The following is a 14,379-nucleotide window of genomic DNA, read 5'->3' on the forward strand; positions in this document are numbered from 1 at the left end:
ATACATGCACACACATGTACTCACACATGCACACACTAGCTCACATACTCACCTGGTATCCCTATAGCCAATCTGTCCTCTTTTCTAGTAGATAATCCTATGGATTACCTGTAATAAAAACTCCATACTCACCTCCTCCTATGCGTGGATCTGTCCTCTTCAGACAATCCAGGGTCATGGCAAAAAAATTAAACGGAACGTTTAATACGTGGACCCTCGTACATTAGTAGTGTTCATAGACAACACTACTACACGAATTACAGCTCCGCCCGGGATTTCAGTTCAGAAATCCCGGTGCGGAGCGCTCATTGGCTGAGAGAGGCGAGCCTTCTGCCTCTCAGCCAATGAGCTGTTCTCACCATTGACTTCAATGGTGAGTACCGAGTGTGCCCTGTTCAAAAATGGTGCCTCAGCACCATTTTTGAAATTTAAAGATGGCCGCCACGAGGCAATCACGGCCCGCCACATCATCTCCCTGCCCCCTCGGCTGGCTTATATACAGCCAGCACGAGACGCCGACCACTCAGTTCGTCGGCCGGGCAGCTGGAGAGAAGACCAGCTGAAGCAAGAAGACGCCGGGAAGTCCTGGTTGAGCGGCGGCCATGCAAAAGAGCTTAAAGACCACCGCCCTCCAGGTGAAGACGCCGTAAAAGTCCTGGGTTAAGCGGCAACCATGTAAAAGAGCTTAAAGGCTGTGGCCCCCCAGGTGAAGGTGCGGCAAAACAAAATACTTTCAAAAATTGTGTATTTTTTATTTTATTTTAATATTTCTTTTGCAGGGGTACTATAGGTACCAGCAGGCCCTTAACGCCTCGCCTGCTGGTACTTCTGGTTCTCCAAGTGCCAATATGCAGGGATGCCTGCTGGGACCTGTAGAACTACTGCAAAAGACAATATTTATATTTACATATGCACCAAACAACACAATCAACCCAGCACCCACCGCCCAGGGGTGCTGGGGATAGCCCCGGGCTATCAGCCTGGGGTGCCCTGGAGAGGGGGACCCCAGCTCCCCAGGGATCCCCGGCCTGGGCTGACTAGCAGTCAGGGGTGATTCTTCGGCTGGGGGGCCCGGTGAAAGTGCTCCACTGGCTGTGGAGTCCGGTGCTGGTTCTGGTAAATACAGGGGGACCCTACACATTTTTCCCTGTTTTTCCAGAACCAGGGCCGGCTCAGAGCCCAGTGCTGGTTGCGCTGAATACGGGGGACTCCCTACGTCATTTGTCCCCCATATTTTGGCGACCAGGACTGGTTCTGACTAGCCCGCTGCTGGTTGTGCTTAAGTACAGGGGATCCCTACATATTTTTTTCCCTGTATTTAAACACAACCAGGACTGGCAGTTAAAAGCCCGATGCTGGTTGTGTTTTGGGGAGGGGGGTACCTTTTTTTATTTTACACATTCAATTTGTAACATAGATGTGTAGATGGATCTCATTGCTGCGTTTGTGCATCTGTGACTTATTGATTTTATTTTCTCAGGTGCATGCGCACTACCAGTGAGCCCTCTGGTGCCCGCTGATGCCACTGCTCTGCACCACCGCTGCTGCCGCTACCCAGTACGCCTACAGCCGTCTCGCACTCTGCACCTCCCAAACCACCTCCTGTGAGCTGTCCCCTCTTCCACCTGCGCTAGTGTATCATTTTGTTGCCCTTCTCTCCTGCAGGTGGCCCAGTTTGCTCATCCAAACCCTGATAGTTAATACATTTTAAAAAAGCTATGAAATTTCATAGACAAAAAACCTTACGGCAAGTATGTTTTATTAAGAAAACCTATGTCCAGAATCTTTTTCTGCTGTTTGGAAAGGTGGATTAATCCCAAAGCAAGACCCACATTAACACATTTCTGAAAGTGTCCAATCAAAAAAATGCCAAAACAAGTTCAACACAGGAGTGAGAAAAGCCTAATCATTGAAGGGCTTTAAAATTAAATATTTATTTTTTTTATTAGTAGAAGAAGAAATTGCTTCTCCTAATGAGTATGGACAATTACTGCATTTGTATTTCAGTTACCAAGTACTTTGCATTTCTGCTTTGCTTTCTGTACTCTTACATGTCACTGTGAGTGTATGAGATGTTCAGGTCACTTTCTGAACTTCCCTTCCCCTTCAGTGTCTGATCTCTTGGAGAACATTGCCATGTAAAGCAGGAACATGCTGCACATTTTAGTGGTCATTCCCCAGCCAAATAACAGTGCCCAACTATGCAATAACACCATGGAAACCTCACCTCACACTCACTGATCTCTCACACTCTGTAATTCGTGGCTTTGAATTGGGGGAAGTAAAAACAACATGAAACAACAGTGCAATGTGATTTAGTTTTTGCTGTTCTCATTAATTCTTCTTTTTGAATGACCTTCTTCACTGTTACCATCTAATAAGTAACTTACATCAAATAATAACTGAGTGTTTGAGAACATGAATACATACATTTTAGGAACTTAAAAGGATACACTTTATACTTTTTTACCAATTGTATCCAATTAAATTTTATATTTTGGGATTAATGTATTTAATGGGATGTAGTCAGCATCACGGCGCGCGGGGTCCCAATGGTCTAAATTCCAGTGCCGGGACAGCGCCGGGAACCCGGCACAAGTAACCCAACCGCCGGCATCCCGAACGTAAGTATCGGGGGTTAGTTTTAGGGTTAGGCACTAGGGGGAGGATTAGGCACTAAGGGGGATGAGATAGGTTTAGGGGGCGGGGAGGGGGAGGTTAGGTTTAGGCACTAGGGGGGGAGGTTAGGTTTAGGCACCGGGGAGGGAGAGTTAGGGTGCGGGGAGGAGGAGCTTAGGTTTAGGCACTAGTGGGGGGAGGTTAGATTTAGGCATTGGGGAGGGAGAGTTAGGGTGCGGGGAGGGGGAGCTTAGGTTTAGGCACTAGTGGGGGGAGGTTAGGTTTAGGCATCGGGGAGGGAGGGTTAGGGTAGGGGTTAAGGTTAGTTGTACTATACTTACCTACCGCTGTCGGGATCTTCACTGTCGGGATGCCGCTGTCAGTATTCTGACCAGTGGCATCCCATACCCAACCTGTATTTAACATACATTAAAAAATCAAGCAACTGTATACGCAATGTGACTTCCAATATCTTTAGTACCTATTTATTATTCTCTATTATTAATTTTATACAGCACATTCATAACCAGAATGCGATTATCATGTCAGTATTATCTGGTCATACATTTTGACATCTATATTCATGAGTACTAAGAATATAATACATAGGGGGGTACTCAATTAGGCTGCGGAAAGTCGGAATCGGCGATAATTTATCGCCGATGACGTCATTTTTGCCTATTTCAATTACCCCCGTTTTCAATTTCAAAGACTTTTTCGCAGGTTGGAAAAGTCTTTGAAAAACAGGGATAACTTTTCACGTTTTACATGGCGAAAAAAAGTGCAGAATTGGGGTTTAGGGGTGCAGGCTTTAAAAAAATAGCCTGCACCCCTGGGAATAGCCCATAAAAACGAACTGTGTCAAAAAAAGTAAAAAAATTGGGGAACAGTTTTTAAAAATAGCCAAATAGGTTCGGGGGTGTTCTACAAGTATGCAGCAGGTGTTTTCTACAATAGGAAAACAATAATCGGAAATGACGGCGCTGTGGTTAAATGATGTATGATGTTGTCAATCTACCTGCTGCTCTCTAAAAAAGTGATGACTAGTCACTTTGGTGGGTAACCCAAAAAGATAAAAAAGATGTGAAAGCGCAATGAGATATAACAATTAAATAATAGATAATTTAATAATAAGGATGTGATGTATGGAAAATTGGTAAAAAATAGTACTATATCACAAAGAATTAATAAAAACACAGAATATACAATGAAAAGACACTAATAGCATCAAATATATACATAAATAGAATACACATGAAATACTAAATGTACAGATGAGTAGTTGGTAATGATTGTATTTCTGTCTGTGAGACAGAATGAAGTAATTAACCCAATTAATAAAATAGAACCAATGGAAATATTCTTATGGGACAAAATAAAATAATAGTCTCGGATGATATAGAAAAAGACAATAAGAATGCTCCTGTAAAAGGTAAATTAGCGTTGGTATTGTGCACAATACAGGCTAACCTTTGAGATGTGGCTCCCGGTTAGACTTCACTGAAACACAGAGGGCAGTGTCCGGAATGCCTCTCTGGTATATATCTCACCGACCAAGGAATGATCCGGCCTCCTACCAATGTAGGGGAATGAATGTTGAGTGCGGTGGCAGGGAAAGTTGGATGCGGAGTAACCGCTGGTGTGAGGCCGCTATGAAAAGATCTGAGGACTGGTCTCTGCCCGTCCTGTGAGCGGCAATGGCTATTCGTAGCTTCTGCTGTCGACTGTCGGGACTCCGTGTGCAGGAGAACCAGGGGGTCAATGCGCCCAGTCTCAGCTGATGAACGGCCGTGATGGAAAAGGGCCGTACTGACACACTCAGACCTCCGTCAGATGGTTGGATCGGGATTGTTCAAAGTCACCATATGAATGCTCTAATAGATGCCGTATGGTACTGTGTAGGTGGTCGTGTGGAATCAATAAATGGGTGTGGAACAGAAGTGGTCTAACGCGTTTCTCAGCCATTAAACGTCCGGCCGTTTCCTCAGAGACAATGATCTCTGTTCCACAAGCAGTGGGAATATATACCTCCAGTCATTAGGTAAAAAGGAGACAGGTGAAGTGCTTTTCCCTTTTTTATATTATATGCCTCTTTTGTATTCAGGAAAGGTCTTCAGTTAAACCTCTCACATATTTAGGATTATAAACTCAAATGACAAATGTGCATTTTTTACAAAAATCATATAAAAAAGAAAGAATAACAATACAATAAACTATATATAACACCTAATTTAATTCATTAAATCAAGACTCCAATATAAGTAAATAAATAAATGAATATTAATTGATAAATAAATAAATAATATTGAACTCTACATGCGAAATCCAAAGATTGTAACATTATTATTTGAAATTAATATATCGTATTATAGCTATCATATGATTTATCAGAAAAAAGAAGAAAAAAATAAAAAATCAATAATAGAATTTTGATGAATTGAATCAAATCAGTGTTACTATCCAAAATAGAGTGCACATTGAATAGGTTTAATGTCCGATATTATATATACGATATATCGATTCTTAACCTAAGTATATCGATTAATCGATTAGAAATGACATTAAGGAAAAATTTATTTATTTATTTATTTTGAATAAATAAATAGTATGAATAAAATAAAATAAATCAACAATGATAAGGGAAGTGCAAAGAAGAACGCGCCATCCATCCGAGATATATTTAGACTCAGGGTGGAGAGCACGCCATCGATGCACTGCCACAAACCACCGCAAATCTAACTCAGACCATAACCCCAACATGTTAGAGTAAAATGGACTAATGCTGTAGTCTGCGATTAATTAGATGGATCAGAAAAAGAAAAAGGCTGAGAAACGCATTAGACCACTTCTGTTCCACACCAATTTATTGATTCCACACGACCACCTACACAGTACCATACGGCATCTATTAGAGCATTCATATGGTGACTTTGAACTATCCCGATCCAACCATCTGACGGAGGTCGGAGTGTGTCAGCACGGCCCTTTTCCATCACGGCCGTTCATCAGCTGAGACTGGGCGCATTGACCCCCTGGTTCTCCTGCACACGGAGTCCCGACAGCCGAAGCTACAAATAGCCATTGCCGCTCACAGGACGGGCAGAGACCAGTCCTCAGATCTTTTCATAGCGGCCTCACACCAGCGGTTACTCCGCATCCAACTTTCCCTGCCACCGCACTCAACATTCGTTTTCTACAATAGGCTATTAGCGGCAGGTGCAGTTTTGCAGAATTTAAAAAAAAAATAGTTTAGGGACTTAAAAATATGCTAGTACCCATTTTCATGTACCCCAAATTTGATTTGACCACTTAAAGAAACGAAAAAATAAACCTAAGTGCTCTTCTGCATCACTTGTTCTAATGTCGGGAAAAAACATCTGCCGCAGCATTTTAAAAAGCAGAACACATTCTGCAGGGCTAAACGGGGGTACCCAGAGTGAACCCCCATGTCTGGACATCTTTAGGGGGGTCCTAGGAACAAAACCCGAAAATTCCAGAATTTTTTGCGATACTTACCTTTCCGCAGGTTTCCGTTTTCGCTGCTTCCTAACTGAATACGGGGAATAAAACGGGCGTGGGCCCGATACTTTATCCCAGGAAAAGCTCCGATGTGGAGCGAAATGTCCAGCACAGACTTTTCGCTCCCAAATTGAATAACCCCCTTAGTAGTTAATCAAAATTTGATATTAACACATGTATTATAACAAGATACCTCACTTACCTTATTTGCACTGTGTATGCTCCAGAACTAACATAAGGGTATAGACATTTGTTGGGAGGCGTATCTGTGGCACCTAGTATCGGGCAAGTGCAAGTACACACTGTTGATGATGACCTGTAGTAAACCAGTCTCATACACTACGGATGCAGAGTCTTACGTATCTTGAGGTGTTTAGTTATGGATATGCACTGAAATACCTTATTTTTTATTTTCAGTCATTTTCACCCACATAACTTCAAACTCTGCATCAGCCCCAAGATGCACACCAAAAACCAAACTGCAAGAGGAAAACCAGCAAATCCTAATAACAGTGACAGTGGATATGTTGACACTAAAAAGGAGAGTTATGGTAAAACTTACCCTTGTTAACTCTCTTTCTTCGAAGTCCATAGGGTCCACAGGGAGACAATAGTGTAGGTGGGACTTGGGACAACCGGACACCAACAGCAAAGCTTTTTCAATCCCAGGATGCTCCAGTCCTTCCCCTTGTACCCACCCACAGCAGAGGACAACTCAGTTTTGTTAACAAGCCCAAGAAAGGAGCTGGTTAGGAGAGAAGGAAAACTGGTACACTGAAGAATCACACTCTCACACAGAGAAGGAACCAAGTGACCTAGAGAATAAACCCATAGAAGCCATGTGCATCAGAAGAGAGTTAACAAGTTTAAGTTTTACCATAACTCTCCTTTTCTTCTTCAGGGTCCATAGAGCTCAACAGGAAGACAATGAAGATGTCATTGCAGTTCAGGGCAGGGACGCTCCTGAGCTGAGAGGAGAACCCATCACCCGAAGGAAGCATCCTGAGAGGCAAATGTATCAAAGGCATAGAACCTAAGTAAGGTGTGGACAGAAGACTACGTGGCCACCTTGCATAGCTGTTCAGCAGAGGCGCCCCACCGGGCTGGCCAGGAGGGCCCCGCAGAGAGAGTAGAATGAACAGACACTGTAGCCAGCACAGGCAGGCCCATCTGAGTGTAAGCCTGTGAGATAGTCATGCAAAGCCATCTGGCCAGAGTCTGTTTGTTGGCTGGTCATCCCTTCTTATGAAATCCATATAAGATGAAGAGGGAGTCTGATTTCCTGATGGAACTAGTACTGTCCATGTAGATCTTCAGAGCACGGACCGCATCCAAAGAAACCTCACCTGCCGAGAGGTCTGGTGATTGAAAGGCCAGAACCACAATTTCCTCATTAAGGTGGAAATGAGAATACACCTTGGGAAGGAAGCCCGGGCACGTTCTAAGAACAACCCTGTCCTGATGAAAGATTAAAAAGGGGAAGGGTAATGAAAGCGCTTCTAAATCCTATACCCTACGGCAGATGCTATAGCCAGATGAAACAGAGGCTTCACAGTGAACCACCACTTGACCTCCACTGATTCCAGAGATTCGCATTGAGGTTCCTGAACTGCGTGAAGAACCACTGACAAATCCCACGGAGCCACAGGAGGGACAAAGGGGGGTTGTATATGTAGAACACCTTGTAGGAAGAACATCTGGTAGAGCAGCAATTCTGCGCTGGAACCATATGGACAGAGCAGAGATGTGCACTTTCAGAGATGCTAGGCGGAATCCAAGATCCAATCCAGCCTGAAGAAAGGCTATATTCTAGAAACCTTAAAAAAAAGAGGGTCATATTTTGTAGGAACACACCACTGGAAATACGTGTGCCATACCCGGTGATAAATTCCGGCAGAGGCCAGTTTATGTGCTCTGAGCATGGTCTGGACCACAGAGCTAGAAAATCCCTTAGACCTTAGGAGGGATGTCTCAAGAGCCAAGCCATTAAAGACAGGTGGGCCAGGTCCAGATGTAGACAGGGACCCTGAGACAACAGGTCTGGTCGTAGAGGAAGTTGAAGAGGAACGTCTATTGAAAGACTTTGAAGATCGGAGTACCAATGGCGTCTGGGCCAAACCGGAGCTACCAAAAGGACTGTGCCCCCTTCCTGTTTTCCAAAGAACCCGAGGAAGAAGGGAGATTGGAGGGAAGAGGTACGCCAAATGGAAGGTGCACCTCACAGATAATGCATCCACGAAGGCCGCGTTGGGATCCCTTCTTCTGGCTCCATACACTGGGAGTTTGTGGTTGTGTCGTGAGGCCATGAGGTCCACATCTGGTAGACCCCATTTGTCCACCAGGAGCTGAAAGACTTCTGGATGTAGAGACCACTCCCCTGCATGCACGTCATGACGACTGAGGAATTCCGCTTCCCAATTGAGAATTCTTGGGATGAACACTGCGGAGATGGCTGGTCAATGTGTTCGGCCCATGTGAGAATGCGGGACACTTCTGCCATTGCTGTCCAACTTCGAATGCCTCCTTGGTGATTGAGGCAGGCCACTGTCGTGGTATTGTCAGACTGTACTTGTACTGGCCTGCCCTGAAGAATATCCTGAGCTAGGGTAAGAGCTCTGTAGATGGCTCAAAGTTCCAGGACATTGATAGGCAAGATCACCTCGGCTGGAGTCCAGCGTCCCTGGAAGGAGTGTTGGCCGGCCATTGCGCCCCACCCGCGAAGGCTTGCATCCGTGGTTAGGAGTGCCCAATCCGGGATCCAAAAGGGGCGACTCTTGTTTAGTGGTACATCTATAGCCACCAGGCTAGGGACAGGCGAACCTCCGTGTAGAGGCCTTTCGTCTGGGATCTGAGCAGATGGGGAGGATCAGATGCTGTAGGGGACTGGAGTGAAACTGAGCGAATTCCACCATTTCAAAGGTGGACACCATGGATCCCAGTGTCTGCATTGCAGAGTGAATTGACACTAGGCGACTGTGTAGTAGTATGTGCACCTGGTGCTGTAATACCGAGACTTTGTCTGCTGTTAGGAAGATTCTCTGAACTTGCGAGTAGTGGCTCTTTTGCCTTAGGAGCGGGTTTTGTCTCTTCTATTTGAAGATTAGACTTTACAGCTCTCACAAGTGCAGGTATATTTAACTTGGAGGGAGGCTCCTCCTCTCCCGATGGGGAGTAAGTGAGAGAGATCTGTGTCTTCGGCCTCCCCAGATGATAAATCAGAATCTGATAACTGGGTGGACTGGGGAGATAACACAGCACGCTTAGTAGGTTTACTAGATAAGGGTCTCTCCTTATGCAGCATTAGTTGAAAAGCTGTAGAGGTATTAACCAGAGTCTGCATTGAGGTAGAAAACGCGTCTACCCATGGGGTAGGCAAAGGATTTGCAGGAAGTACCTGCTGTGGCCATCACATAGGGGGAGCTACCACAGGGACGGCTAGGTGGTCCGCAATTTTTGCCAGCACCTGTGAAAAAGTACCCCAGGGTGGGTCCTTAGGAGAGGACATTGGAGCTGATGGATCCGGAGCAGTATAACAAGATGCACATAGACCGTCCTGAATGAGGTCCTCTGAAGCTAAGCCTGATGAGCAGGACTTACAAGACACCAGAGTGGGAGCAGCACTCTTGTTATTCTTGCCTCTGCCAGACATAGCTGCAAGAATAATGTAACACACAATCTGGCACAGTGCAGTGAGAAAACCAGATGTATGTGCAATATGGCACAGTGTAGTGCGCAACCACTATATATATAGTATGTGATAGCCCTCACAAATATAGAGAGATGTGAGGTACAATGACCCCTTATACCTTAGTATGTCTGAGTTATAGTGGAATAAAGGAAAAGGTATAAGCTGAGAGTAATAGCAAAAAAGAAAACAGACAGCAGCGCTAGCACAAGTCACATACAATGCAGAATATGCAATATAACTGCAGTGGGCACTAAAATCAACTACACAGACCGTGGTGGCTGGTAGGATATAGCGCTGTATAAACCTGGCCCTTGGGAGAGGTATACAAGGAGACTGGACCCAGCGTTCCCAGAGACCTGAATGCAGAAATTGGATGCTGTGAGTCTCTGAGGGGGCGGATGGTGAGGGAGGAGCAGCTCAGGGAACAGCAAGACCACAGTGGAATGGCGCACTGAGCTGGGGGAGGGGCCGCAGGGAAAGCGCCTTCTAACCTATGCTGACATTAACCACCGGGTCCCCTGGCCTTAATTTGTGCCCTGCGCCAGTGCTAGTAATGTCCTGGTGGTGTAGTGGAGTCCCGAACGCACCGGGGATCAGCCTTACCTGTCCCCTTGAGCCCCGGCTGCAGTCTGAGGTCCGGGGAGCCTTGCTAGCTAGGTCCCCATCAGAGCCCCCCCCCCCCAGGAGTACCTAGTCAAGGGCTGGTGTTACGGCGCCACGGAGGGGTGATGAAGCAGCAGTGCAGATGTCTAAAGGACTGTCTTAGCGTTGCTGCTCAGTAGTAAAATAAAATAAAGGTAAATCATAATAATAAGCTTGGGCTGCTTAATAGCAGCCCCACTTTTATAGTGGCCTGTAACCAACGAAACTGAGTTGCCCTCGGGTTGTGGGCGGGGTATAGGGGGAAGTACTGGAGCATTCTGGGATTGAAAAAGCTTTGTTGTTGGTGTCTGGTCCTCCAAGTCCCACCTACATTATTGTCTCCCTGCAGATCCCTATGGAGCCTGAAGAAGAAGCATATTTACCTACTTTCACGGAACATCCATGAGATTCCTGAATTTGCGGGGAGTCCCCCAGACTCCCAGAAGTGTAGGTTGTCCTACTGCATCATGCCCACTTCCTAGCTAAGTGGGCAGAAAGGGAAGAGTAATGCCAGGAGTCCGTGGTCTGTGGGGAGGGGTTGTCCCCATCAGCTGACACCTGCATCTCTCTGCAGACTTTTCTCAGGAGAGGAGATTTATAAAGTCGGTAAGTATACACTAAAAACAATGATTTGCAGTGTCATACATATTTACATGCAATTCAATAGCTGTAGAAACACTAGTAAAACACATGTGATTAATGCCAGTCACTAAAAGGACTCAGGTACAGGAGGGAAGCATTCTCTAAAGGAAGAGTATTAGAACACCAGGAAATGCACTGAAACTGGAGGGAGGTAGGTTCAAAGGAAATTTCAGAAAAAATGGCTTCACGGAAAGGGTAAGGTGGTTCTTATCTGCCGTCAAATTCTAAGTTTCTATGAAACTGTTGTGAAGAGAATTATGGCAGCAGAGTAAAACCCTGTAGTCCTGCACGCCTGCCAAGTTCTGTGATAGCATACAGGAAACAACAGGCAATGTAAGAAACATTTTTTCAGTTTGTTTGCTTGTACAATTTGACAGGCTTCATCTAGAGCAGAACAGACAGAAATCACAGTACATGCCTTCCATTGTTACTTGTATGTAAAATAAACCAAAGAAAATTACCCTAAAGTTTATTTATCTAGTTCTCCTGGGTAGTAATATGAGCAAAAAAAGTGGTATGGGGTTTATTATACTTTCATTGTTTCACTTTTCTTAAACTTGTTTTTTCTTTAACTAGAGACGACCTTCAGGAGTCCCTTTAGACTAAACTAGTCCTCCCTTGTTTTATGTACTAATAGCAACAATGCAAAAGGTATCCAATAATGACCATTGGTGCTATGTCAGCACGGTTGTATTAATGTCGTGCATGGGATAGTTTATCAGCAAGGAGGACATCATTAGTAATTTCATATTGTCATCTTCGCCTATAAATGTGTTCAGCTTTGAATGCCAGTCAGGAAACCTAAACACCTTGTCATTTGACCTGTCTGTAGTTATTGAAATAAAGCAGTTCCCAATTGACATTAGGTATCATCTCATAAGTGTAACAGAACAATGTTGCTAATTATGTTTACCATTGCATACATTTTCACTAACTCACCAGTACAAACTGATTAACTTGAACGTAGAGATCTTCCACTTCTTTGTCTTGTAACTCCTCTTCCTCTTGTTTCAGCTCTCTGCAGGCACCCAAGTAATGGTGCAGCCACTCAAATTGTGTCTGTCTGTCAGGGAACAACCGATAATCTGGCTCACTCACACCTAGAAATGTAGGCAGAGGGTATAGTATAATCACTTACCTCTGCAGTGCTACTACTTTAGCCAGTAACCCCACACATCATGTAGCTATTTTGCAACCATAAACAATGTATGGTGGACAATGGAGAGACAGCATTTAAATGTAATGTTTAACCGGCATAGTGAGTATCTGCAATATATGTAGTTAGGAATTTATGTGCAATGGCTGTAATTGCTGGTAATCTATGTACAATATATGGCTGGCCATGGGGGCGTATTTCTGTGCAATATATAGCGCTGGGAATGGAGGGTCTGGTCTGATCTCTGTACATATTAATTATAATGAGTCCTCATATTCCTATTCCAGGTATAAATGATATATATACTGAGTTGCGATTCCTTGAATATTTGATTTTCACCAAAATGTAATAAATATACAGTCAGGTGCATAAATATTGGGACATTGACAGAATTTTCATATTTTGGCCTCTATTCACCACCACAATGGCTTTGAAATGAAACAAACAAGATGTGCTTTAACTGCAGACTTTCAGATTTAATTTGAGGGTAATTACATCCAAATCAGGTGAACGGTGTAGGAATTACAACGGTTTCTATATGTGCCTCCCACTTTTTAAGGGGCCAAAAGTTATGGGACTATCAACTCAAACCTATTTCATGGACAGGTGTGGGCTATTCCCTCGTTATTTCATTATCAATTAAGCAGGTAAAAGGTCTGGAGTTGATTCTAGGTGTGACATTTGCATTTGGAATCAGTTGCTGTTGACTCTCAATATGAGATCCAAAGAGCTGTCACTATCAGTGAAGCAAGCCATCATTAGGCTGAAAAATCAAAACAAACCCATCAGAGAGATAGCAAAAACATTAGGTGTGGCCAAAGCAACTGTTTGGAACATTTTTAAAAAGAAAGAACGCACCGGAGAGCTCAGCAACACCAAAAGACCCGGAAGACCACGGAAAACAACTATGGTGGATGACAGAAGAATTATTTCCCTGGTGAAGAAAAACCCCTTCACAACAGTTGGCCAAATCAAGAACACTCTCCAAGAGGTAGGTTGTATATGTGTCAAAGTCAACAATCAAGAGTAGACTTCACAAGAGTGAATATAGAGGGTTCACCACAAGATGTAAACCATTGGTGAGCCACAAAAACAGGAAGACCAGATTAGAGTTTGCCAAACAACATCTAAAAAAGCCATTACAGTTCTGGAACAACATCCTATGGACAGATGAGACAAAGATCAACTTGTAGCAGAGTGATGGGAAGAGAAGAGTATGGAAACTGCTCATGATCCAAAACATACCACCTCATCAGTGAAGCATGGTGGTGGTAGTGTCATGGCGTGGGCATGTATGGCTGCCAATGGAACTTGTTCCCTTGTATTTATTGATGATGTGACTGCTGACAAAAGCAGCAGAATGAAGTCTGCAGTGTTTCGGGCAATATTATATGTTCATATTCAGTTAAATGCTTCAGAACTCATTGGACGGCGCTTCACAGTGCAGATGGACAATGACCCGAAGCATACTGCAAAAGCAACCAAAGAGTTTTTTAAGGCTAAAAAGTGGAATGTTATGTAATGGCCAAGTCAATCCCCTGACCTGAATCCGATTGAGCATGCATTTCACTTGATGAAGACAAAACTGAAGGGAAAATGCCCCAAGAACAATCAGGAACTGACGACATTTGCAGTAGAGGCCTGGCAGAGCATCACCAGGGATGAAACCCAGCGTCTGGTGATGTCCATGTGTTCCAGACTTCAGGCTGTAATTGCCTGCAAAGGATTTGCAACAAAGTATTAAAAAGTGAAAGTTAGATTTAGGATTGTTTAGTATGTCCCATTACTTTTGGCCCCTTAAAAAGTGGGAGGCACATATAGAAACCGTTGTAATTAATACACCGTTCACCTGATTTGGATGTAATTACCCTCAAATTAAATCTGAAAGTCTACAGTTAAAGCATATCTTGTTTGTTTCATGTCAAAGCCATTGTGGTGGTGAATAGAGGCCAAAATATGAAAATTCTGTCAATGTCCCAATATTTATGCACCTGACTGTATAAAGGAGTCAGGATAATGCTTTACCATACCATATATTGTACTTTTATACAACAGATATAAAGATTTTTCTTTCCATTTCATACAAATAACATAATCAGACATGTTAATATAA

General features: G+C 44.0%; 1 protein-coding gene across 3 annotated transcripts in view; it reads right to left on the reverse strand.

Moving 5' to 3' along the window:
- The window catches only part of ETNK2 (ethanolamine kinase 2), a 75,354-nt gene that overhangs the window by 19,291 nt on the left and 41,684 nt on the right, over nt 1-14,379 (reverse strand). For all 3 annotated transcript variants that reach the window (XM_088458183.1, XM_088458181.1, XM_088458182.1), the window contains exon 6: nt 12,050-12,210. In XM_088458183.1, the coding sequence (XP_088314309.1) occupies nt 12,050-12,210 (161 nt within the window). The remainder of the gene's footprint in view (nt 1-12,049; nt 12,211-14,379) is intronic.

This window comes from Taudactylus pleione, unplaced genomic scaffold (genome assembly GCF_031769625.1).
Source record: "Taudactylus pleione unplaced genomic scaffold, aTauple2 ptg000814l, whole genome shotgun sequence".
Taxonomy (NCBI): Eukaryota; Metazoa; Chordata; class Amphibia; order Anura; family Myobatrachidae; genus Taudactylus; species Taudactylus pleione.